Source organism: Papilio machaon, chromosome 17, assembly GCF_912999745.1.
Source record: "Papilio machaon chromosome 17, ilPapMach1.1, whole genome shotgun sequence".
NCBI lineage: Eukaryota > Metazoa > Arthropoda > Insecta > Lepidoptera > Papilionidae > Papilio > Papilio machaon.
Genome location: NC_060002.1, coordinates 6,008,226 through 6,035,061, shown reverse-complemented (window position 1 = coordinate 6,035,061; position 26,836 = coordinate 6,008,226). Strand labels below are relative to the sequence as shown.

At 32.5% G+C, this 26,836-nt stretch overlaps 4 protein-coding genes across 6 annotated transcripts in view; 3 read left to right on the top strand and 1 right to left on the bottom strand.

Annotated features, from left to right (window-relative positions):
• Positions 1-1,546, bottom strand: part of LOC106721428 — a 44,383-nt gene extending 42,837 nt beyond the window's left edge. For 2 of the 3 annotated variants that reach the window (XM_045682039.1, XM_045682040.1), the window contains exon 1: positions 1,314-1,546. The gene's annotated coding sequence lies outside the window, so the exon portion shown is untranslated. The remainder of the gene's footprint in view (positions 1-1,313) is intronic. The other variant, XM_045682041.1, reaches the window with a different exon arrangement.
• Positions 1,547-7,255: 5,709 nt separating this feature from the next.
• Positions 7,256-15,512, top strand: LOC106721573. The gene is made up of 8 exons (XM_045681908.1): positions 7,256-7,368; positions 9,801-9,824; positions 12,494-12,699; positions 13,480-13,612; positions 13,878-14,042; positions 14,121-14,290; positions 14,689-14,795; positions 15,307-15,512. Exons 1-8 carry the CDS (start codon positions 7,323-7,325, stop codon positions 15,410-15,412), a joined length of 957 nt encoding a protein of 318 aa, XP_045537864.1. The 5' UTR covers positions 7,256-7,322; the 3' UTR covers positions 15,413-15,512.
• Positions 15,513-17,070: 1,558 nt separating this feature from the next.
• Positions 17,071-19,560, top strand: LOC106721582. The gene is made up of 7 exons (XM_014516545.2): positions 17,071-17,164; positions 17,327-17,350; positions 17,596-17,798; positions 18,000-18,129; positions 18,513-18,686; positions 18,973-19,157; positions 19,406-19,560. Exons 1-7 carry the CDS (start codon positions 17,119-17,121, stop codon positions 19,523-19,525), a joined length of 882 nt encoding a protein of 293 aa, XP_014372031.2. The 5' UTR covers positions 17,071-17,118; the 3' UTR covers positions 19,526-19,560.
• Positions 19,561-20,722: 1,162 nt separating this feature from the next.
• LOC106721429 lies at positions 20,723-24,967 on the top strand. Its single transcript, XM_045681936.1, has 6 exons — positions 20,723-20,741; positions 21,493-21,695; positions 21,761-21,890; positions 22,231-22,404; positions 22,818-23,002; positions 24,812-24,967. Exons 1-6 carry the CDS (start codon positions 20,723-20,725, stop codon positions 24,926-24,928), a joined length of 828 nt encoding a protein of 275 aa, XP_045537892.1. The 3' UTR covers positions 24,929-24,967.
• The last annotated feature ends 1,869 nt before the right edge of the window (positions 24,968-26,836 follow it).

The window sequence follows — 26,836 nt, the reverse complement described above, 5'->3', positions numbered from 1 at the left end:
AGACACAAGAAAGATATAAATAGAATAACTAGAAGAAAACCCCGAAATGACAAAGGCTTTATTACATCTAAATATATCTAGAAGATGAACCATAATAAAATCAAGCTAATACAGTTAGTAAGTTATATGTAAATTATTTCATTCAAGACCAGTTCCCACGACCTACATCTAGTATAAGAACTGCCTAGAAATAAGACCGTAACGTCTCTTATATTTTTATCTATTTTTATTATTATATAAATGAATAAAGTAAACTTTGATTACGTGATATATCCATATTCTCTCCCTTTCTTATCTACAAGTTTTATCTTTCTTCTCTCTCATGTAACGAAATTTGATTTATGTAATTTTTTTTAATTTGTATAAAATTTTAATTTAAGTATATCTTACATAAAATATCGCATGGACATTGAAATACAAGAGAAACGGCTTTTCAACCATTCATAAGGTTTCACTTTGTAATTTATTATTAGTCTATTATCAGTTATGATAAATTCGCCTTCATTTATAAGAAAAGCAGTATAACAAGGTTAGAATTTGATTTATTTACTTATACACTAATCTAGAATTGGTCACTTTGTATTCAATGCAATAGTTTAGAAAGTTCTGATTTTATCCATTGTGTAAAAGTGAGATTCTCTTAAAAGCGTCAACTTGTATGGAACTCTCAATTTGTGGCTTGTAAAACTACTTTTGGATACTTTTCAGCAAAACTACTATATCATTGGGGACATCCTTACTTAGGCTTCGCCAAGATATACTTGTATATTGAGAGTCATAGTAGAAAGGAAAACATAATTATTAAAACGTAACATGCAAACACGAAGACGACGAAATCAACACCTATATTGTCACGAACAATTAAAAAGTTAAAAATACTAAATAAAAAAAAAATTAACCATCCATCTTGTTTATCAAGCTGGTGAAATAATAAATTCTTTAAGGGGTCAATAAACATTACCTAGTAACTAACGATGTAATTTAGTCATTAGATATACAAGGTATAGTTGAATTTATCCTATTTTTGCTTCTATATTTATCAAAATCTATCTAATTTTTTTTGTACATTCTGAACTAATAGAAAAATCAAGTACTTAGTAATCTTAAAATATGCTATAACTACATATTAATAGACTTATAATGGAAGACATAAGCATAATTTCTCGACGTAACCAACACTTTCACATTTTTTGCACCGACAGCGAAATTAAAACAAGTTTAATCGTTCGGCAACGAACAGAAAGCCGATGCATTCTCCATTACTCAACATATTTGTATTACAAAACATCTTTAGAATTATGATAACAACCCACCTCGTCAAAATAAATATACGCTCCAGTTTTATGTTTATTGTCGCACAGCACTTTTCACAAACACACTGTCACTCGCGTCGAGTTCCCGCCAAATACTTTCTCGTCTATACGTACGTTTATCGCGGACGACTGTCGAAGACTGAACGTAACTTGGCGGGCTCCGCCGATCGCTTGTATCTCGAATCAAGGCCATGCAAAACGTTGTTCTCATTTCCCCACAGTGGAAAGTATTCATATCCGTCTGCGGGCAGGTGTGGGAGAAAGCACCAAATAAAAAAAAAACACAAAACTCAACTGACTCACTCAATGATGATATCCGAACGATGGAAAGTGACCGGACTGGTTCGCGCCTAATTTGAAATTGAAAGGTTATGTTTGGCGCCGACATTATAGATAACATATGGCCTGTCACTTTACAAAATATGAAGGAATAAATTATAACCGCTACGAATGCATAAGTACGAATTTATAAAAACAGTCGTCTAAAGAAGATTTCATTAATGTTTGTTGTTTTACTAATAAACAAAAATATTAAGATCGATCGAAGATAAAAATATTAGGATCGCAATGATATCTAGCTTATAAAGTGCTGCGTTAATTAATAAGGTAAATGTTTGTCTGTTTTGCTTTGTATATAAAATTAAAGCACTAACTGCGCGGGCGAGAGAAGTCGGGACGTTAATGCAAATTTAATGACGCTGGTATTTTGAAATATTCAATGTTTTCAGCTCTTTAATAGAAATTCTTATATAATTATTGTGTAACTTACATTAATGTTCCTTTTGTAAAATTTATTATGAATACAAATTAAATTAGCTACACGCCCTAATTGATTTATCTATAAAAAATCTGCTGGATCGAAGAATTCTGAATAGGTGATAAGCTGTATAATAATATATGGAAAATGCTTAAGCTGTTTAATACTTATCACTTTTCTTACTTAACAATATCGCAATAGTATAAAATCACATGTAATTTTCATTGAAATAGTCCGTAAACTGTATGCTTGCTGCTATGAGAGCAAATCGTGGAAATTCCATTTTTAAAACGTAATATCGACGCTGGAAAGCATAAACGCTGTAACCCTTGAAATATATAATTTCAACCATTATCAAACGATAATGATTTCATTATAGGTTAGCACAAACTACACAACATTGCTAAATACCACATGCTTGTAGGCGTATCAGCTCACGAGTTATGATTTTGTGGCTCTCCTGTAAAGTTCATACTTTCGGGGTTACAGCGTTTACGCTTTCCAGCGTCGATATGTTGAAATGATTTTAATCTTGTAAATCTTTACCTGTAACAGATAAATACTTTTGTTAATGTAATGAAAACTTTTTGGTTGTGAATATTATTGTTATTATTTGCCGTGAGAGTTAACGCGACCCCTGTATGAAAATCATACAGACCTATGTATTTAAAACATTTTCATGCATTTATATTTTACTAGTTGTCGCCGTTCGCAAGGAATTAAAAAAAGCTTAATTAGTAGCCTATTTATTTATAATATTAATAAGATGTATACTATGAAAATCTTTTATGTCGGTAATTATTAATAATAGTAAATGAACATCTAAATAAAATTCGATTCTTTCGCGTGAATGGAAGCTAAGTATTTAAGCTATTTTATTTATTATTAAAACCTTTTAATTCAATCTAAAATTACATGCGCCATTAACTTGGAAAGGGAATTGCAACCGCTATTGTTATTATACTCTAAACTGTTATTATGTTATTGTTTTATTTTCACAAACTTCAATTACATTAAGGTGCATTATTCCGTGGCAAACATCTTAAACGGCTTTTATCTACGTCGGAACATTTAACAAGAATTCCAAATGTGCTTTGATAAAGCAACCGCCAGGGATCCTTTGAAAATGTTCAACTTTTGACATTCGCCTATTCCTTTACGTGCGCCAAAGATGTTTGGAATTTTACGAAAACTTTTTGGTAAAAATGTTAAATCAAAATGGTCTCTCTTATTGTTGAGTTGTTTAATGCTTAAACTTGCTTGCTTTCTCACGCAATTAAGTCAACCTTAGTTACGAATTAATGAATCTGAATATGGTTCCGAGAGTTATAGTTCATTTCAGGGATTTTTTTTTGTTGTTATTTTAATTTCATATATAATTAATCCATCGTTAAATATGTCTATAATTTATTTACGAATACCAAACGTATGACAAAGGATAAATTTTACTTGTTAAATGGTACTGCTTTGCAGCTATACATCAAAACGATGATGAATGGAACAAGGTTATTAAGTCGGATCTAAGCCCGACCTGTGAATCCGGAACGCGAGGTCAATGTGTGAAATAAGTGACGAATGACAACGCTTTGTAACACGGAATATTTAACGGATAAAACGATATGAATGATACGAAAATATTGTACCCTAGATACATAAATATATTTGATGTGATAATTGTTCAGACAAAAATTATATTCGAAGGAAGTTGTTTTTAATGTTATTTCAGAGAGAATTCTCGTTTTTGTTTTAATTTACTAGTTTAGAAGTGTAGTGTAATTTTGTTCATATGTTTCGTTAGACCAATATTCAAATTATTAATTTTAATAAAGTAAAGGGACGAGAAAATTCTTAACCGAATACCGATCAACTTCCAAAGCCTTGAGTTCATTAATTAATAACTGGACAGAAAGAGTAAGTAAAGGAATTTCGAACAAAATTATAGGTTCTCGTATATTGATTTAATACTTTTGTTAGAAAGTTCGTACACGTGTTTTTTTATAGTTCTTTCTATTGTGAAAACCTGCGGTTAATGAAAACAATGCTTTTGCTTCGAAAACCATAGCATTAATTTACTTAATCAGTATTCAAGTTAAAATTAGCATAGATAAAAGTCTGATTTATAGTATTTGTAGCACATCGGAACCCTACTGACCTAGGAAATAGGTCGGTTGATTAAATAAATTGTATGTAGATACATTTAGGCAAGAGTCGGTTAACAATATGTCAACGATGAAAAAGCTTTTCCAATAACTTTACCTTATCCATATTGGTTTTCTTTTCATTGTTTTAAAATATTTAGTTTACCTTACTAGATCGTGGGTTCGTTTGCAATTATTTTTAAACTCATCTTATTGAAAAATATGAGAGATCAAGATTTATCTTTTCTTTTGGAAGAAAGTTGTACTTTTATATTCCTTATAAATACTTATCTACTTCTGTACATTGATCTGTAAATGTTAACTTGAAGACTTGTTGAATCAAAATAACGTTGACAATTTGCAATATTAGTCTGGATTAGCAAAAAGTGTTCAACAGGAAAAGCTGGCGGATAACTTTGACATATTGGGAACGGGAACAGGATCCGGCGAGTGCTATCAATCTTCCAGCCTCCAGTAATCGATAGCAACCCACTTCAGTAACTTCGAGATACTTTATTAGATTGTATCATTATTTGAGCAAAATTCTTATTTATTAAAAGTATACAAATGGATTTAGAACCCAGAACCTGCAGATTATAAGTGGTTAACTCCTGAGCCACCGATCCTTCGCAAGTTTTAGAACGTGAATCTTTGTAAAGTAATCCATTGAAATTCAATAACAAAAAATGTGGCGTTAAACGATACGGTTGTGTAAAAACAAATTTTTATGTTATTTTTAAAAGAGTACAGGGATCCTTATTTTGTATGTGAAGTATGCGAATTTTGGAACCAAAGACAGCGTGATGCACAGCATATTCTTTTAATAGTACAGAATAGAAGTGAAACAAATCCTTTTGGCACGGCGACAGATCATTGACCTCACGATCGTTACTATTATGTAATGTTTTAAATTGCCATTTGATCAGAGACACATACTGTAAAGTATGTCAACTAGATTTTGCAACAAACTTAACTGTATTTAAAGGATGTGGACGGGAATTTCAACCTTCTTCTTTAGCAGTATGAAAGGTTGGTCTATAACTGGTTTTCCTTGTGCAATATCACAAAGTTTGTCTATTGTTATACTCTGTGGTTTCCCCATCATCCGTGTCAAGCTGCCAGTGACGTTTGGGATTTGCCGAGGGTCGTCAGTGCTGTTAACAATTTAACAGTATTCGTGATTATGAAATTACCTTACGGCAATGAAGTTTAAAAATGCGTCAGCGCATTTTGTAACTGATTTAGTAATTACGTTCTTGCAATCAACATATATAGTTGTTGCAGGATCTACCACTGTTAAAAGCCTCGTTTTCCACGCCCTAAACATCTGTACAATCCATTTTAATCTCTATTTATTCAACGAGAATATGTTCTTGCCGTGGATATCCATTTATTATATTAATCTAGGTTATTTCAACAGATGTTACGTCTTTTAAGGTTATATCAAATTCTGTTTTAGACTATTCACGGCCAAAGCGATTCAGTTATCTATAAACAGACATATTGTTTAAACAATTGGTTCTAATTTCATATATTTGCTTACTTTATCTTCACTGAGGGAGCGGAAGTTAAGCTAGGTTTTAGGCTGTAAATAAATGAAAAATACGAAGAAAGGAAAAGCGGGAAACATTGACCTCTTTAGCTTGTCATTAGGTGACGTAGAAGTCAAAGTGTCGTGACCTATTTCAACAAATTTTTTGACCCTTCCAACCGGACGCTACTCATTCCATCTAAGACACAAACATTTTTTCACGTTTCATCGTAGAAATTATTTTGTCTTTTTTTGTATTGTTGTGTAAAAATCAAAGTTTTATCGCTTTTCTTTAGGACGTATGCCAAGTCAGTAAAAACACAACGCCTGTGCGACGCCACGTCAAGAAAATTTTAAATCAATTTATTGCTATTTTATTTTTCAATTCGTGTATTTTTTTGGTTCAAAGGTTTTTTATGCTTAGAGGACTTCATTTATGCTGAAAATTATTCAAAATGATTGATTAAGTTTTCGTTATTAATAAATAGTTAGGTTAGCAAATTAAATAATAATGCTTGTGGTCACTTTTAGTGTGAATTTCATCTGTCGTATCACATCCATAACATTATCGTTATCACTGTTTTCTTAAGAGAAAGAGAGGGACGGTAATATTATTTTTATAAAAGTGTTATGACAGTAGAATTCCACCGTTAGATTAATACATATAACAACAATCATCGTTGTTATTTATGGCTACTAAAACACTCCTTTGTACACTCTAAAAGGAATATTGATGGTATCAAACTAAAATGTCCAAAGTACAAAAAGATATAATATGTAAATTCAAAATGCTAAAAAAAGGATATCGTGTTTTAAGAAAAGAGTAGACAATAATTTAAAATTATATTCAGGCATCGTTTGTGATATAAGGCCAACTGAGTACGGACATTTCCGACATATATAGTAAACAAATTAATCAAGTGCTCAAAAAACGGTTTATTATTCCCCGTGAGAAAAGAGATATAGTTAACAAGTTTCGTTCATATACAATTCTTAAAGTCTTAAAAGACGGAGTGAAAATCTGGAATAGATGGTATAAAAATTTAAATTACTTTCGAGATATTTACGTATTGTCGTCATGCGGTTAATTTTTATCAATGTATGCCATTGTTTTATTATTTGAGGTTAACGATTAAAAACGTCACTTGCTTCAGTTTAAACCTAAGTTTACATGATACATTCAAAGTTGCAAAAGGGGGCGTACTTGCACAAATAATTAAGGGTAGCCATACAATTGTTTCGTATAATGAAAATGCAATACATTTACTTCATGTTTAATGTTGAATTACGATAATTATTCAATAAATAATATAAGAAATATATCAGTTCAGACACGTACGTAGTACACGGAAATTTTCTTAGTGGTCAAGCTAAAACTAACTACTAAAAGACTAAAAAAATGCTAACACTGATGTTTAAAAATGTTGCTAAAAAAATTAATTAATTAAGTACAAGAATAATAAGTGTGCAGGAAGCCTAAAATCAACTTATAGTAGTTAGCAAGGAGCGCGGGAATCAGTCGAGTTGGTTGCGAGTTGCGACGCTCTCGCCCGTACACTTCTGTTGTAAATTCCCTTGTAACGATGAAGTTTGCAATTGCCCTATTGGCGGCTGCGTCTTTGGCTACTGGTATGTTTTTATTGTTTGCTAAACATTACATTATTTTAATAATTGAATATATATTTAAATAGTCAAAAATAGATTATTTTAAATAATAAATATATTATAAATATTGGAACGAAGTTCCTTATCGCGCGTTGTGAAAGGGGGCTAGACGGAAAAAAATCTTACGAAAAGTTGTCACGACACTTTTTAGCCGACTTCAAAAAGAAGGAGGTTATCAATTCGACTGTATTTTTTTTTAATGTGTGTTACCGCGAAACTCCGCCCCTGGTGGTCCGATTTTGATGAAAAATATTTTAATCGAAAGGAAGTGCTTGCAGATGGGTCCCATTTTTTTTGTTTTTTTTTTTTTTTATGCTATAGACGAATGAGCGCTACTTCACCATGGCAACGACGTGACAATATATAACGAAAATTCATAGAAATAAAATGTACTTCTTGTGAAGACTTAAGTTTTTTATTCATAGAATAAACATTGGTTCCTTCACTAATTAATTGAAGGGAACTTCGTTCCATCCGGGTGTCCCTTGACACCTCTCAAGTTTTTTTTATTTTCTAAGCAACTTTAAGTTGTTGAAGAAAAGATTTTATATAAAAAACGATGATCTACGATTCTCAGTGTTGATTCAAACAGCAACAACTTTTCTATAAGTTTTTTTTTTTCAAATGAAATTGACATTGTGTATTCACGCGACACTAGAATGTACCTACTATAAAATATAATTATAAACTATAGCTGTCGTCTACGAATCCGTCTAGGCGGAGTTATAAAAAATATAATTAGTAGCCTATGTGTTCTTCTAGACAATGTTCTACATCTATACCAAATTTCAGCGAGATCTGCTTAGTTCTAGAAATAGCAACAAATGTTCATCCACATAAACATTCCCATTATAATATTAATAAGATATATGATTTTTACAGCAATTGGTCTGTCATATTCTTCTCCAACCCGTAAGATAATTAAGGTCACTACATCTTAAACAATATTACGATGAGATATATTGCTATTTAATTGTTTTATTATTGTTTAAATTAATGGTCAATCGATTAAACTTGAGACTTAATCGAATTAGTTTAATATGTTATTTATAAACAGGTTTCCATAACATAATTTGTGTTGAATAATTTAGTATACTTGAGTAGCAATGACTTTTTTCAAGGTTACTATATGCTCTTCAATAATGATTATCAAATTTTTAGGCACTTTAAACCTATTTCTTTAATTACCCTGAATGTCTACTGCCAAAAGTACACTTGCTCTCTAGAGAGGCAGTCGTCATATCTGAATTCACAACCTATCCTCTTTCACACAATCCATCTATATTTTCTTCGATCTGCCTCTGCTTTTGTAACCATTCTAATTCAATCTCATCTTACTTTCTTACTTCACCAGTCACCTCTTCGCATTATACGTCCAAACTACGCTGATATTTTTGATACATATGTTCATATCGGTATACCGGACACATCGCCATGGTGATAGGGAGGAGGCCAGCTGCCTAGAGAATTGAAAAATGTGTATTAGATATAAAAAACTACTTCGAATAAGACCTTTATAATAATAGCTATCCCCAATAGACCGACTGACGATGTTCATGTCAGCGGTCTATTGGGGATAGCTTAAGAAACGTCTTTGGACACCTATTCCTTATTTCTGCTAAGCGTTGATTAGGTTAAGTAAATATGCCATATTACTACTATACTATACTTAGCAAACATTATTATGTTAATTTAATATTGTGTATTAATCAATTAATTCAATTATGGCTACCATACACGGACATCTTCAAGCAGTCGCCGCGCTGTTGGCAGCATTTTTAGCGGCAATGCTTAGAGCACCCCTTAGAATTATCATTAAAATATCTTGTTTTAAGGACCTGTTCTTTAATTTCTGTTGTCATTGTGTTTTTATTATTTAAAACGATACGATAACAATCGGCTACGGACGCATGTTATTCTCAGACAGAATCAAATAAAAAGATATTCCTTCGCGGAAAGCCTCTTCAGTATTTTATCATTTTTGATTTTTTTTTTTCAATTTTAATATTCAGATGATGTTGTTTAATTTGCAAGTTTTTTTAATCGCATTGTATTTTAAGCGTGAAGTAAATGTGTATTTATCTTCAGTGTACTTCTTATTAATATTATAAATGTGAATGTTTAGATGGATGGAAGGTATCTCCGGAACGGCTGAACAGATCTCGATGAAATTTGGCATTGATGTAGAACATAGTCTGGAAGAACGTATAGGCTGCTAAATAAGTTTTTTTATATTCCGCGCGGACGGACGATAGCTACTTAAGTTATATTTGGAATATCAGAAATGCTCAACAACCTGAATGAAAACCGAATAATAACAACATCAAAAATGTTTTAGTGGTTAATTTGAAAAGAATGTATCTACATTATACTAATTTAAATCATCTTAATTTCAGGTTTACAATATGACGGATTTCGAGGTAAATTATATTACAATATTTCTATTTAAGCTATCATAATAATGTTAATTCATTGCAAATTTAACAAAATTTCGATATGTATTCAATTAACACATGTCATGAAAACTAAGAGCCTCTGCTCTGATATTTTTTCATATCTCATCTAACATATAAAATACGACAAAGAATATGAAATTATTTTAAATTCATTTTTTACTTTTATAATCTAAAAAAGGTAATTATCATGTTTTATTATGTTTTTATGCGATAAAACATTTATTATGCAGCAACATAAAACGTACGACATTATCGTAACCATATCCGCAGGGGCCAGTTTCGCGCGGAACTGTAAAACTACTCCGTTTTTCACCATTGTTAATTTTAATTGTCAACATTGCAATACGGAACTAAACGCATTTAACTTCATTTTTTAGCCGACTTCAAAAAGAAGGAGGTTATCAATTCGACTGAATTTTTTTTTTTTTTTTTTTTTATGTGTGTTACCGCGAATCTCCGCCCCTGGTGGTCCGATTTTGATAAAAATTATTTTAAACGAAAGGAAGTGCTTGCAGGTGGGTCCCATTTTTTTGTTTTTTTTTTAAATAACTAGAAGAATAGTAGAATTTAAATATAGCTTCAAAATTTGTTGCGGAAATTAGGGACATTTTTGCTTTCAGCGCTTACGTAGGCTAAACTATAAGACCTACATCAAAATGATGTATGGCGAATTGTAGCTCTTTAAATGTGCTAAATAAAAGTCCGCGATAGCATATATCTATCTTTTATAGTTTTCTCACAATAACCATTTTTTTCTTTACGAAACATTAATTAAATTCATGCCCTATTTCCGACGCTATTATTCAAGTTCAGTATTAACCCTTATGTAAAATAATATGTTCATTATCAAGAGAATTTAATGTAGATTATATTTGCAATTGAAACTATTTCATTCTGTCTAATAGTTTAGGAGATATCGTAAGAATAAAATTACGCGGAAACGAAAAATGCTACATCGCGTTACAATGAATAGCACAAATTTGCTTTCTGGGCTTACGTAGGTCAAACTATATGACCTACATTAAAATGATGTATGGAGTAATTATAGATCCTTAAATTTGCTAAATAAAAGTCTCAGGTGGCATATATCTATCATCGATGGATGTCTCACAAAAACCATGTTATTGTGAACAAACTTCGATTAAAATGCACACGAAAAACAGCGTCGTAAACTTACGGCGCTATTATATTATATTCGATATGAATCCTTATCCAAATAAATATGTTTGATGGCTAGAGTATTAAATGCAGATTACATTAGCCTTTAAACTATGTAATTCTGATCAATAGTTTGGAAGATATTAAATGATTAAAAACTACGCGCATTCGAAAAATGCTAGTGCGGCGCGCGGCTGGACAAAATTATAGGCAAGCTACGATGTATTAGTTCGTTAATTTTCAATTTGTATACCGATTTTGATAATTAGTTCATTGTTTAAAGGAATAGTGGTTATCTGCTGCATTGTCTATTAGTTTTTGAGTACACACATATTAAAAAGGAAAGTCCTTTTCTTTATTTGTCTTATTTCTTTCCTCATGCGTATTAAGGAAATTTGTAATTGAACTTCAAATTCACTAAAAATTGTGAAATAAAACAAAAATTTTAAGAAAAAAAAATAGCCGACTTCAAAAAAAACAATCTCAAACAAAATGCACTCAAAAGTAACATAAAAAAACAATTTCAAACAAAATGCATTCAAAAGTACCATAAAAAACAATTTCAAACAAAATGCATTCAAAAGTACCATAAAAAACAATCTCAAACAAAATTCACTAAAAAGAAACAAAATAATGACATGAAAACTTCTTTCTTTCTTTCTTCTCTCTTTCAAAAACCCTCTAAACTCTAAAGAAAGTTCTCTTCTTTCTTGTAACATGTCTATATTGTATAATTATTGTTATTTTGGAGTCGGTTTCGGCCTAAGTAGGGACATAAAATGTATAATATTATATTTACTTCGGCCGACACCGACTGCGAAATAACAATAATTATACAATATAGACATGTTACAAGAAAGAAGAGAACTTTCTTTAGAGTTTAGAGGGTTTTTGAAAGAGAGAAGAAAGAAAGAAAGAAGTTTTCATGTCATTATTTTGTTTCTTTTTAGTGAATTTTGTTTGAGATTGTTTTTTATGGTACTTTTGAATGCATTTTGTTTGAAATTGTTTTTTATGGTACTTTTGAATGCATTTTGTTTGAAATTGTTTTTTTATGTTACTTTTGAGTGCATTTTTCACATAAATATTTTAAAGATATTCCTTCGCGGAAAGCCTCTTTAATCTTTTTTTTATTTTATTGTGTGTGTTTTTTTTAATTTGAACCTTGCCTAAAGGGACTCCTTTGAATGATATATGTATTTTACTTTTTATGTAAAAAAATTTAAGGTTTTAGATTCGTAGTAGAAGCGTAATTTATATTTGAGATTTCCAGATAATACTAATATTTTCCTAATGTCGTCTACAGATTACAATTATTTAAAAGACGGTAACATAAATTACATTTGTTTAAATAGTAAATTTTTCATCTTCAAAGAATCCTCACTGTACGCTTTTCCAAGTCATGATCTGAACGGACATACTCGAGGTGAAGTTAGTCGGGCATTTTTTGTTAAGTTCTTTTGTTTTTTTTTTAGTGAAATTTGGCTGGTCAGATGCACTAGCTGATAAAGAATACTTCTTCAGTCTGCCACGCGTTGTGAGCGATGCTGAGGCGAATGGTTGGCGACGCACCGAGCGACCCCCAGGGCCATTGCCTGAGCTTCGCATGTACTGCTCCACGGGCAAGAATGTTTGTCCGTTATACGATACTGCCGGGTTCATAGCAGGACTACAAGTCGCCGTGAGTAAAAACTATTGTATAAGGTGCCAAACGTGCACAGCCACAGTTTAAAAGTTACGTCAATTGTTCCTCGTGGTGTAACTTTAAGGGATTATATTATTTTCTTTAAATATCAAAGCAAAGCAAGGACACCCGTTTGACGTAATCCTTCCACCCTTCCTGTATCCCCACCCGTCTTATGCATTAGATGAAGAATTAGTTTATATATTTATATCTAAATTACATTTAACGACAAAGATATAACCTGTAGAAAAAAAAACTTTACGTGATGGATGGAATTTTCTCCGTTGCACAATCCATACAAAAGTATAAGTAATGTTATTAGATTACAAAGTATTCATCGCGGACGAAGGACCAATTGACCGCTGTCGTCGCGCTGCAGCGAGACGTTTATCTAATTTATCTTGAATTGCGCGCTCGAGGGTCGAGGACCGAGCACATCTGGAACCTTCAAGAATAAAAAGAAAGAAAAAATAAATGAGTTAACAAAACTTTGAATCCTGAATGAGTCCATTTATTGACTGTTCATGTCACTTTGATATAAAATCACGTTTTTGAGCATGACTCTGGACGAGCCTCATCTCATCTCATCAATCTCATGATCTCACTCGACATAAAAAGCATACCTATATGATGAGAACGGTTAAATGTGAAAAAATGTGTACCTATGTTCAATAACGTACAAGATGTATGTTGATTCTTAACTGCTATTAGAAAATGAAATTGTAAAACCTTTATCTTGATTGTTACTCTTATGGTTTATTGATACTTTGATTTCAGATACCAGTTGAAGGTTACGAATACCCTCCATTCTGGGTTCCGGAAAAAAAACTAGTGAAATGGGTCGCAAAAGCCTCGCATGGGGAGCCAGAGAAGGAGTACTGGACTGCTACACAATTCTACGTCTCCGAAGGTAAATATTACCACTATAACACCACCAATATAACCACGATCACATTTCATCCCCATAAAGTCGCTAATGGTTTGGTTCATCCACTCAAGGCAGGACACATGTAATTTCTCAACAAATAATATATATAAATAATATAGATTTGTCGCGTTACTATGAAAACGTTGTATTGTATCAAAGTTTCTTCCCACTACCCAAAGTTTCTTCTTATTATAATGTTTGTTGTTATTAAAGTTGTTAATTATTGCTATGTTTCTGCAAATTGCAGAATCACTGAAGGCAGGCGCCGGGCCAACCATAGAGAACGGTGCGACGCTCCAAGACGGCGGCGTGTGGGTGGCTGGCCCCGACGGCCGCCTCATGAGGATACCCAGCACAGAGGCTGAACTCAACACCACCTCGTGGAAGAAACAAAATTGCATTCCTAACATGGGTCAGATATTTTAAGAAGACTGAGAAAAAAGAAAAGGCTGAATAAAAAACTTAAACAAATTAATTTTTCGTCTTCCAGGTATCCACTACCACTACAATATGGCACCAGATCTGAAGTGCGAGGACTTGTTCCCTTGGTTCGCAACGACTACGGACACAGACCTCGCTGTCGTCGGCTTCCAGATAATTGGGAGAATACCCAAACAAAATCCTGACTGGTTCGAGAAAATCCCGAAGGAAAGCGCCCCGGTATTACGTTTATTAGTTTCCCTTAAAGAAAAGAAAAACAAAAAAAATCTTTTAAAAACAATTTTAAACATTTACGGTGGCATTATTAAGATAACAGAGTGTTTTAGGTAAATTGTCGGAAATAGATTTCGAAAATTCTTACCACGATTAGGCTTTTAGAGATAATTTACATGATAGTAACGGTAAAATAATTTTAAAAAGATATTTGGTGCACCTCCCTCATCTATCTCAGGGTAATTTTTTTATAAGACAAGGAGAATTACGAGCGGCGGGAACACCGAAGTGAACATTAACTCCCAAGGACATTCGCTATACCTGAGGAACAGCAGATGCGTCCGACCTTTATAGTAAACAGCTTTTAAAAATATGGTATATAAAATAATTCCATATTTTTTCAGATAACTATCCCCTTAGCACCACAATGTTTATACGACAATGTCGATAAGTACGGCGTTATATCTTTACACGTTTATTTTATCGATAAACCGTGGACAATCAAATGCAAGTAAGTCAACAATCACCTTTTTATTTTGAATTGAATTTCAGATAAATTTCCTATAATAAAAACCGATTTTAAATAGATATAAAAATATAGGCGTTACCTGCGTGTTGATAAGATATCTTACTGATAGAAGAATTTTTATTTAATTACTAATCACAACAGTGATTTTGTTCGCGTTAATTTAAAAAAAAAAGAATTATAGCTTATGCTCTGAATTTACGTGGGACTGTGCATAAAAAGCATTTATATATATTAGATGGATTATTTTTATTTGATTGGCTGTATGGAGTGTGACCGCCTATAGCCTAAACAAACTTAACAATTTAAAAAAAAAAGAGATGTGTCATTCAATACGTATTTCCTCCTAGTGATATTACTGGCCTAAGGATGAGCCATTCTCAACAAACTGAACTAAGCTGGCTTGGTGTTTCACGCGTGTTTCTTTTTTATTAACCATTTAATATAGAGAGTAGAGACGAATTATTACATCCTAAAACGTAATTTTAATTTTCAGAGACGGTGATTCGATCAAAAAACCAGGCGTCGTCGCGCGACTGATGTTGAACAGTGCTAAATACGCCAATAAAATTGTTGATGAAGTGAAGAACGTTTTTGGATGATTTTATAATATCTTGAGAACGCCATATTTTGCTAATTTGGCACATTACTTATTACCGATCATTTGTGAATAAAATTTACACACTTACTTTTTGTGTATTAAACTGGTTTTTGTAAACAATGTCCTCAATTTTTATTTTTAAAATGTATTATATCATCTACACAATTAAGAAAATTGGAGCTTTATAATATCGAAAAAAAAAACATATTTCTCAAACATGATGTGTTTGGGTTGCTTATAACGAAAATCCATTTATTAATATTTTTTCGTCCGCAAGTCCGCGTTTGTTCCCGGTAATCTTAGGAACAGCTGGACCGATTATTACATGAATTCACTGGATGGTGGTTGATAAATGAGGAAGTATAAGCCATTCTTTTTTTAATTTTGCGCTGAAAAAATCGCCAGCGACCGCTAGTTATAATTAAAATAAATATGAAGTACATTTAAATCGCAACTTAAAAGAAACTTATCTTACTAACATGATAATTACGAATGTTCAGATGGATGGATGGATGGATAGATGGATGTTGAAATCTCCGGACGGCTCAATGGATCTTGATGAAATTTGGCGCAGATACAGAACATAGTCTTACAAGAACACATAGGTTACTTATTACGTTTTTTTTTAATTCTGCACGGACGTTTTCGCGGGCGACAGCTAGTAATAAATATTCAAAAAATAATATGAATCTTTTTTTTTATTATCTTAAAAAGTACATTATCTAATATTAGTGACTTCTCACAGTATAAAAATAATTTATCATAATGATATGAAATTTATCATTCACATATATCAAATAGTGTATATTACACATTTTATTGCGGAAAAATATAATAAATCTGATTGTTATCTTTCATAATAATCATTTGCGCATACGTTTGCACAATCCACATATTATGACAAGGTACCTTGTATACGTAACAAATTCTTGTAATAACTAACAACGAACTCAATAATTGATTCATATCATCGATCCGAAAGTTATTCTAATTACTTTTAGGCAATTTTAGTTAAAGTCATTTGGAGCCCAATGGCGCGCTTTTGTTACCAAGAACCAAGGGGCAGATAGCTGTAGTGAGTGGACGTAAGCGTTGATATTTTTGTAGTTCTAGTGTTGATTTTCTTTCTAACATTACTTTGTACAAAGTACAAAGATGAATAAATCGTCTTATAAACGCCTTAAAAAGATCAGGATTTTCGATTGCTATTGTGATTTTTAGATCGATTAAATAAAAAAAATGTTAATCATTTTCAAAGAGGTACGATCGCTTCTTGAACAACATTAAGGTTTAACAGAATCTATTAATTTTCATTGCAAGTAAAATTTACCTTTATACGATTAAGACAAGGTTTAATTTTACTTTTCACATCTTTTTTCCCCTAGCTCTTGATAAGAAAAGACGTAAGAAGTATAATTAAACCTTTTTCCAATAGTTTAAAGTTATATTTCATTCGCGTTAAAAAATACTCTACCTTACTAATTAACACCTTAGTCATACTGGTCATAACCTAATGCTACGCTGCTTTTAATGACTAGGTACAAATGATTACTTATTGAATACTTCTGATAATCTTTAGATAAATCTTTCCGTTATCATCTTATCATATTTTTTTTAATTTCGTGGTTCTTTGATTAAGGAATACTAGTATATATCAGGTCAATCACTTATTTCCTTCATTTCTTGCTGTGATTTGAAGATACGACAATGAAACAACTAGTGATAATCCTAGCTTTGGTCTGCGGTACTTTAGGTGAGTCATTAACTTAATAAAATGTTCATTGTATTATACTGAACGATAGAATTAATATTTTGAAATAAATTTATCGGCGTAAACTAAACAATTAGATTTGAATAAAAATTAAGTTTATTGTACCTATAATATGTATTTTTCATTATTTTATTATTTTTTCAGGAGAATGGGAGAGCGGACTACGAGGTAAAATTTAACTGATATTATAATAAAGTAAACATAATTCATAATCAAATGAAAATTTTTACTTGACCATTGACTTATTTTGAATCTCGGGAAAAAATTTACAAATATTGTAATCGCCAGTAATATTTATAGTAGTTTTATTATATTAATTTTAACATTTAAGCGTCGCGCTAAATGAAAATCACTCATCTATTCTAACCCTACTGAGTTCTGTTGTATGTAATGCCTTATGTTACGTATTACAGTAAGGTTCGACGTCGGCCTGGGCATTGGCAGAGACTTCTTCATCCCGATCGCCCGCACCGTGGATGATGTGGTGTCGGAGGGCTGGACGCAGACTGCCCGCCCACCCAGCCGGTTGCCCTCCCTCGTTATGTACTGTGCGCCCGACCGCATGATGTGCGCCCTTTATGACACGGAGGGTGTCATTGCAGGATTACAAATCGCCGTAAGTATTGTGTCTGTCTGTAAGTACCATTCCACAGAGTATTAATTCGGGATACAATCAAATATGACAGCCGATAGAAATGCATGGATAATGGATATGTATCTTCTATAAAATCTCTATTCAAAACGCAATTAATTAGTGTGAGATTTATCCATTGTATTGATATTTTCTTTATATTCACGAGAACTGGGATCCTTACAGATAGCCCAAGATGACATCAGCGGATCGACGTTGGACTGGAAAACTCAAGGCTTCGTTGAATGGACTGCGACAACTGCTGACGGAGAGACTTTGAAGTACTGGGCTATTCAGCAATACTTCGTCTCCCAAGGTTTGCTCCTAAATTACGTTTTTTTATACTATAGTGTAGCAACTGTGTACCTTTAAACAACAAAGTAGGAGACGTACAGAAAGAAAATATTTCCCCTTGCAATGCGTCCCCTCCTCCATCAAATCCATCTTCCCTTCCCACCCTTTCCTTACAAGATAGAGTGGAAAGAGGACTAAAATTAAGCCTCCGGAACGCACACTCATCAGACAAAACGCAGAATGACTTCCACTTGACGTCTGTCTTCTGTGTGGTCGTGGTATTGCACCGGGCGAACCGGTCAAACAGATGTCGGCAACAGACGCCGACAGTAAAAATAAAGTCAGGGTACATTCATTGCATGTTTCTATTGCACATAGCAATAAAACTGAAATTTCTTTTCACAGACACATTAGATTTGCCCAAGGAAGAACGTGTCAAGATGACCAAATCGAAGGAATTGCTTCGTGAAGGCGCTATTTGGGTGACTGGATTTAACAACCAATTAATGAGAATCTCTGCCAAAGCTGAAGATTTAGAAAACAGCGGATTCACACGTCAAGCTTGCATTCCTTGGATGGGTAATAACTTTAATCTTATTAATAGCAGGCTGGTAAACGTTAGCACGTTATTCAACGACAACATTTATATCACCTTTTCATTTCCTTCTTCTCTTTCATTTAACGAATTGTATAATAACGCAACTTAAAAATTAAACGCACTGTACACTAACATAAGACTTTCTAATACTTCTTTGAACAAATTTAGCTAGTAGCTAGACTAAGATCTGACTAGATCCTGCTATGACCGATTTTATATTTCTCCGTGTATCTAATCTTACTTGATTATAATTTATTGTTGTCACAGGTCGTCATTATTACTACAATATGACTGAAACAGCGAGTTGTGCATCGGATCAACTATACCCCTGGTTCCCTATCGGCCACTCCGGAGAGACCATCGCTATGGGTCTCATAATACATGGGAAACTGGCTCTCAACAAGAGAACTAAGAAGAATTGGTTTGAAAATCCAGGAAAATTGGCAGTTATGGTAATTTGAACAAATATTCAAATTAAACAACATTCAATAGTAAAATTCTTTTAGCATTTAACAATAGGACTCAACTACAGATATTAGCTTATACAGTAATCTCCGTTTATAAGATTAATATTAATTAATAATTAAATAATAATGGATTTAGGGACAGTTGTAACTTTTAAGTTGCGATTTGCTAATGAGCATATTTGTTCTCTCTTAAAGACTTTTACCCCAACTACAATCTAATGGTTTTGTTCCAGGCTATCGTTCCTCATGGTCCTGAGTGCCTGTATGACTTGGCCGACAGTCCGGGCCTCATCACCATGCACATCTACTACGTTGACGCACCCTGGTTCATTGGTTGTCTCGAAAACAAATAATATCAAATCACAGTAGCAACGATGAAAAATATGAATTGACATTCTTAAAAAAATAAAATTATTTTAATGAAACTGGTATTTTTTTAATTTTTGATTATTTTTAAAAAATTGAGAAACATGTTTCTTTTAAATCAAGGATCGATCTCTTACCACAATCCAACCATGGCTTTAAATGGCGGATCCAGCCCGAAACCACACACCATTGATTGTTTGATTATTTTTAAATAAAAAATTATGGACCTAAGAAATAATACTTCTTGAATCAAAAACAACTAAGCTAAAGACTTTTGGTTCAGGACAATACGGGATTCAACAAACCACCTCGACATCGCTAAGCCTGCATTTCTAGGGCCCAAAGGGTCTAAACTTAGTGTTGTGAACCGTCAATAGCCCAAAGTAGAGGTTCAAATAAAATATCAAAACAAGACAAAGTGGTTGTTGGGTTTCTTCGGCGAGCATGTTTCGCTAGAGTAATTCATGTCCTACCCTCCCGCAAAATTCGCGTGCAGTTGCTTAGACCACTACAACTAAAAATAATGGACATGATTTACATTTTAGGACATATAGAAGTCAACATCACCTTATGATAAAAATAGGATCAAATAGATAATTACCCAACTCTTATCATTTTAATCCATCGTTGATATAATTAAGGATTAGAGCAGTGCACTTTATATATATAGAGATAAAAGTTGAAATTCTCTTTTACACAGTAGATTCTAGACAAATAACAATGAAAGAGTTATTTATATTTTTTACACTGATCTGCGGAGCATATGGTGAGTTTATATGTTAATAAATGAACTTTTGTTAGCTATTATGTGTATAACTTATATAACTACACTTCTAATAGTTTTCACAAAATGTAACTGATTTGTAAAAACAACAACAAAACAAACAAATAACTATCGTTTCATATAAAATTGAGTTAGCATATTAATTATTCTAGATTCTACATCTAGAACTATTCTAGAACTATTCTAGTTCTACATCTGTAACAAATTTCATGAAGATCCATTGAGACGTTTCGGAGATACATTCAAACAAACATTCGCATTTATAATATTAGTAAGATATATTTGCATAGAAGCTTGACTCTCTTACGAAATGTAATAATACATATTGTAGTGTTTATTTTATCAAAAAAAAAAGAAAGCGGAAATAACAAGTGTTAAATTACATATTGTTACAGGAGCAATGCAAAGCGGATTGCGCGGTAAGATTATTATCTTCCTTATTATTTATTATTATCTTATCCAATATTTTGGATAATAATTTTACTTTTCTGATTGTGTTAATCAACGACGATTAAAGGATGGGTATTGAATTATATAAATTTACAGTTTCGTGGCTTTGTTTCAATAATTTCTCGTTCTAGTAGCCAGTTTTAGCTCCAGTACTTCGGAGACAGTTGCATTTGCCATGGTCATAACCAATCTTGGGAAGAATTCCGGTTTTTACGAAGATCTTATTAAATTAAATCTAATTTGAATAGTGCTTGTTTTAAATCTAAGTGAAATTTATATCAAATGTTTTATCACGAAATCTGACAAAATGTTATGAATAAAATTATACGGCATTAACAAAAAAAAATCTATAAAAAAGGTAATGTTCATAATAGCATCTCGTGTTACCACTTACGTAATTAATTTTCTATGTTCAATAAAGTGGAATTAAAATATTTGTGATTTTTTTTAGGTTCATTCTTACAAAAATAATGAGATTCAATGAAGATTCAAACAGCTATTGATGATTTATAACTCATTTTAATAGCGTAATTCTCCGATAAGCTTTAGTAAAAAAAAATTTCAGGACGGGATTTTTTAGCCGACTTCAACAAGAAGGAGGTTATCAATTCGACTGATTTTTTTTTTTTTATAAATATGAACAATCGTATTTTTGGCTGAAGCCTTAACGAGATTTGACATGAGAGATGTATTCATGAAAATTAAATATTGGTATTTTAGTCAGGTTCGGTGTCGGTATGGCCATTGGCACGGATGTCTTCATCCCGATTCCGCGCAGGTTGAGTGGGGCGCAATCCCAGGGTTGGGCTAAAACAGCCCGGCCGTCAGGGCCGTTGCCCAGCCTGGTCATGTATTGTGCGGATGACCGCATGATGTGCGCTCTCTATGACCCAGAGGGCATTGTTGCTGGATTACAAATCGCTGTATGTCCTTTGAATTGTTTCTTAAGATTTTAAAAATTCAGTATATACAATTTTTTTTTTTATAGATAGCACAAATCGACATCAGTGGCTCGACATTCAATTGGAAGACTCAAGGCTTCGTCGAATGGACCGCGACAACTGCCGATGGAACAACTCTCAAGTATTGGGCTATCCAGCAATATTTTATCTCACAAGGTCTGTCTCAAAATTTATTTTTGCCGCATACATTGTTTTATCATATTACAAATTTTTGATTTTGGACAATAGCAAATACTAGCTTTTACCCGCGACTCCGTCCGCGCGGAATTAAAAATAGAAAACGGGGTAAAAATTATCCTATGTCCGTTTCCTGGTTCTAAGCTACCTGCCCACCTATTTTCAGTCAAATCGTTTCAGCCGTTCTTGAGTTATAAATAGTGTAACTAACACGACTTTCTTATATATATATATAGATATATTGATATATAATTCATAGATACGAAAAGAAACCTATCTTAACTATGGATTACTTAATTTTTCATTTTGATGTACACAGCAACGCTAGACATGAGCAAAGAAGATCGTATGAAGATGGCTAAGTCCTCGTCTCTGCTGCGTGAAGGCGCTGTGTGGGTGACGGGCTTCAACGGGAAGCTGATGCGGATCTCCGCGAACAGCGCTGACCTTGAAAAGAGCTCCTTCACTATACAAGCTTGCATTCCTTGGATGGGTAAGCAGAAAGGAGCGTAACCACGCTAGCAAAACCAAGTGAACCGCTAGGTCGTCTCATAAACCATAACCAACTTTTTACTAACCTGAGATTTTTAATAAATATGAGTTATGGTATGACATGTAAAGGGTATACAAAACAAGAGTGGAAAGACGAAATGAAAGTGGATAATTAAATTGATTAGAATGGCCCTTACCGCTTTTAAATTGTGGAGCCTTACTTGTCAATTCATAACAAAATATTTATTTGTATTCGACGCCTTTGTTCTATGAGGTCCTAGTACTCCGATTGAAGACGTATTGATGGACTATCTGCTGCTACTTTTGCTACAATTGTCTATACTCTATTGGAATAGCCTTTAAACAGCAGTACACTAACAAGTGTATTTATTGCTTAAATACCCTTCTTTGTAGGTCGTCACTATTATTACAAAATGACACCGACAACGAGTTGCGCGTCCGACACGTTGTTGCCTTGGTTCCCGATCGGCCACTCCGGGCAGACAATCGCCACAGGTCTCACAATGCACGGCAAACTCGCATTCAACAAGAGGACTAAGAAAAATTGGTTCGAAACTCAGGATAGTGCCTCAGTTCAGGTACTGACAGGGAGATAAATATATTAAAAAACTACTTAATAATAGAGATATTAAAAGCAAACAAAAGGCCACTTTTTAATAGGCAATAACAATAATAATACTGTTAGGTGTTAGGTGTTAGGTGTTAGGACTGTTGAGGGTAGTCTCACAAATGTTAGGTGTTAGGACTGTTGAGGGTGGTCTCACAAAAGGGTTTATAAGGAGGCGTGCGCTGCTGCTCGGGGCAGTCTCTTTCCATCCGTCATTGCGGAACGTCTGACATTTTTGCTTATTTACGTTCGGTTTGAGTTTATCCTATTGCGAGGATTATTTAGAAGTAGAGTTAAATTCACTATTTCGCTGTTAATTTATTTATTTTAAAATACTTTTGCATCAAATATCTAACAATACAATAATAACTGAAAACACTAATAAAAATAAATTTCTCTTTTAAAAAGATATAAAGTATTTACCTTGGAAATTTATAAAAATTCGGAGCGACCTTTAGAAAATAAAATTTTGACGTCAAATTTTCAGAATCCTTATATTATTTTACACTTAAAAAGATGACATGACGAGAAAAAAAAATTAAAACAAAAAAAATCTGATTTTCGGCAATTTTGGAATTTTTCAAAAATTCTGAGCGACCTTTTAAGAATTTTTTTTTAACCTGTCCTTTGGTGGAGGTTCTTAAAACATAGTAAACTCACATATTTTCACACGAGAATCGAAAAAAACAAAAATTTTATTTTTTTGGGCCACCCTAATATATATATATAATAAAATGTAACAATTAAAGAAAATACAAAAAAAACAAAAATCTAACTAATAGGCAAACTACATATATCTCAAACTAAAAACATAATTAATACGCCAGTGTGTTCGCATCCTAACATTGTAAAAGAATACCAACAACAATCAACCCTCGAAATTACTTGTTCGTCTAGTTAGTTCTATGATAAGATTTTATATTGTATAACTGGTACACTTTAAGTTGTTATTTATATTAGTTATGTAAACATATGGTGAACTGCGCAGTGCTGGGATAAACATTCCATGTTTAGTGGCACTAAGTCACACAATTGAGCAAAAAATTGTACATTTTGTTGATTAATAAAAATAAAAATAAAAACTAGCTTTTGCACGCAACTTCCTTTGTGCGGAATTTAAAAAAAAACAAGATGAACAATAGTAATTACTATGTTATTTGAAACTATGTTCTGTACCCCTGCCATATTTCAATCAGATATGTAGAAACGTTGCAGAGTTATCAAGTAAATATGGGAATCAAACGTATCCCACGGGAACCGTACATTTCCTGGATCATCGGTAGCCTATGTTTTCTTTCAGACTATGCATTCTACATCTTAATCAAATTTCACCGTTCTGGAAATACTTTTTAACAAACATTCATCCAAACATTCGCATTTATAATATAACTGAAAAGTAAAAATTTAATGTTGCTTGGTTAGAATAACAGTTTTTTTTGTTAAAATATCTTGAATCTTATATTTAAGCCTGTGAAATAGTAAGGTATAAGCCTTTTCAAATAACTTGACGGCCCAAGGTCATCGGCGCGCTGTGCAGTGCCCTCCCCCCGCATCCTAATATTGTGTTCTATACAATGACTCGCGCGAAGTTAGAGCCGCCAAGATATTTCAGAAAGATTATAATGTTTATGGCGGATTTAGAGAACCCATTTTGGTATCTAAAAAAGGTATTAACGTCTGTACCAACCTCTCTGTTTAAATTCTTTGTGCATTCTAACTCTAACACTGGTGATTTATAATAGTGTGGAATATTTAATAACAATTAGTATGTTTATTTCAGGCTGGTGTTCCCAGAGGTCCACAGTGCTTTTATAACTTAGCTGACAAACCGGGAATAGTGACCATCCACATCTACTACGTAGATGCACCCTGGACTATTAATTGCACTGGAAATTAATTCATCTTCAAAAAAATTTCAGCAATAAAATGAACTAACTCAATCCTATTTTAATTCTGGTCATTATTTTTCTTCTGGTATTCACAAGATTTTTTTTTATAATTACATAAAAGTATTTTTATTCTATGCCAACTAAATTTTGATGTGATTTAACATTAGTATATTTTGTAAATAAAAATACCAATGCACCAACGAAACTTACCAAATGAATTTCTAAAATTTACAATCATTGGTGGTTTCAAGATTAAAGTAATTATAAAAAAACAATTTCAAACAAAATGCATTCAAAAGTACCTTAAAAAACAATGTCAAACAAAATGCACTAAAAAGAAACAAAATAATGTCATGAAAACTTCTTTCTTCCTTTCTTCTCTCTTTCAAAAACCCTCTAAACTCTAAAGAAAGTTCTCTTCTTTCTTGTAACATGTCTATATTGTATAATTATTGTTATTTCGCAGTCGGTGTCGGCCGAAGTAAATATAATTTCATTTTATATTTGAGATGTATTAGACATACTTACGTTTATGTCCCTACTTAGGCCGAAACCGACTCCAAAATAACAATAATTATACAATATAGACATGTTACAAGAAAGAAGAGAACTTTCTTTAGAGTTTAGAGGGTTTTTGAAAGAGAGAAGAAAGGAAGAAAGAAGTTTTCATGACATTATTTTGTTTCTTTTTAGTGCATTTTGTTTGACATTGTTTTTTAAGGTACTTTTGAATGCATTTTGTTTGAAATTGTTTTTTTATGTTACTTTTGACTGCATTTTGTTTGAGATTGTTTTTTTTTTTTTGAAGTCGGCTATTTTTTTTTCTTAAAATTTTTGTTTTATTTCACAATTTTTAGTGAATTTGAAGTTCAATTACAAATTTCCTTAATACGTATAAGGACATAAATAAGACAAATAAAGAAAAGGACTTTCCTATTTAATATGTGTGTACTTCTATTCAATAACTAATTTAGAATGCACCAGAAAACCACTTATCCTTTAAACAATGAAATAATTATCAAAATCGGTATACAAATTGAAAATTAACGAACTAATACATCGTAGCGTGCCTTTAATTTTGTCCAGCCGCGCGCCGCACTAGCATTTTTCGAATGCGCGTAGTTTTTAATCATTTAATGTCTTCCAAACTATTGATCAGAATTACATAGTTTAAAGACTAATGTAATCTGCATTTAATACTCTAGCCATCAAACATATTTATTTTGATAAGGATTCATATCGAATATAATATAATAGCGTCGTAAGCTTACGACGCTGTTTTTCGTGTGCATTTTAATCGAAGTTTGTTCACAATAACATGGTTTTTGTGAGACATCCATAGATGATAGATATATGCCACCTGAGACATTTATTTAGCAAATTTAAGGATCTGTAATTACTCCATACATCATTTTAATGTAGGTCATATAGTTTGACCTACGTAAGCCCAGAAAGCAAATTTGAGCTGTTCATTGTAACGCGATGTAGCATTTTTCGTTTCCGCGTAATTTTATTCTTACGATATCTCCTAAACTATTAGACAGAATGATATAGTTTCAATCGCAAATATAATCTACATTAAATTCTCTTGATAATGAACATGTTTATTTACATAAGGGTTAATACTGAACTCGAATAATAGCGTCGGAAATAAGGCATGAATTTAATTGATGTTTCTGAAGAAAAAAATGGTTATTGTGAGAAAACTATAAAAGATAGATATATGCTATCGCGGACTTTTATTTAGCACATTTAAAGAGCTATAATTCGCCATACGTCATTTTGATGTAGGTCTTATAGTTTAGCCTACGTAAGCGCTGAAAGCAAAAATGTCCCTAAATTTCGCAACAAATTTTGAAGCTTATTCAAAATCTACTAGTCTTCTAGTTATTTAAAAAAAAAAACAAAAAAATGGG

Excerpts from the sequence above, each read along its gene's own strand:
- LOC106721582 (XM_014516545.2), top strand. The coding sequence starts at position 17,119 with ATGAAACAACTAGTGATAATCCTAGCTTTGGTCTGCGGTACTTTAG. Across the intron at positions 17,165-17,326 it reads TTTGGTCTGCGGTACTTTAG|GAGAATGGGAGAGCGGACTA; the intron begins GTGAGTCATTAA and ends TTATTTTTTCAG. Across the intron at positions 18,130-18,512 it reads GCAATACTTCGTCTCCCAAG|ACACATTAGATTTGCCCAAG; the intron begins GTTTGCTCCTAA and ends TTCTTTTCACAG.
- LOC106721429 (XM_045681936.1), top strand. Across the intron at positions 21,696-21,760 it reads TTGCTGGATTACAAATCGCT|ATAGCACAAATCGACATCAG; the intron begins GTATGTCCTTTG and ends TTTTTTTTATAG. Across the intron at positions 21,891-22,230 it reads GCAATATTTTATCTCACAAG|CAACGCTAGACATGAGCAAA; the intron begins GTCTGTCTCAAA and ends TGATGTACACAG.
- LOC106721573 (XM_045681908.1), top strand. The coding sequence starts at position 7,323 with ATGAAGTTTGCAATTGCCCTATTGGCGGCTGCGTCTTTGGCTACTG. Across the intron at positions 14,043-14,120 it reads AAATTGCATTCCTAACATGG|GTATCCACTACCACTACAAT; the intron begins GTCAGATATTTT and ends TTCGTCTTCCAG. Across the intron at positions 14,796-15,306 it reads CCGTGGACAATCAAATGCAA|AGACGGTGATTCGATCAAAA; the intron begins GTAAGTCAACAA and ends TTTAATTTTCAG.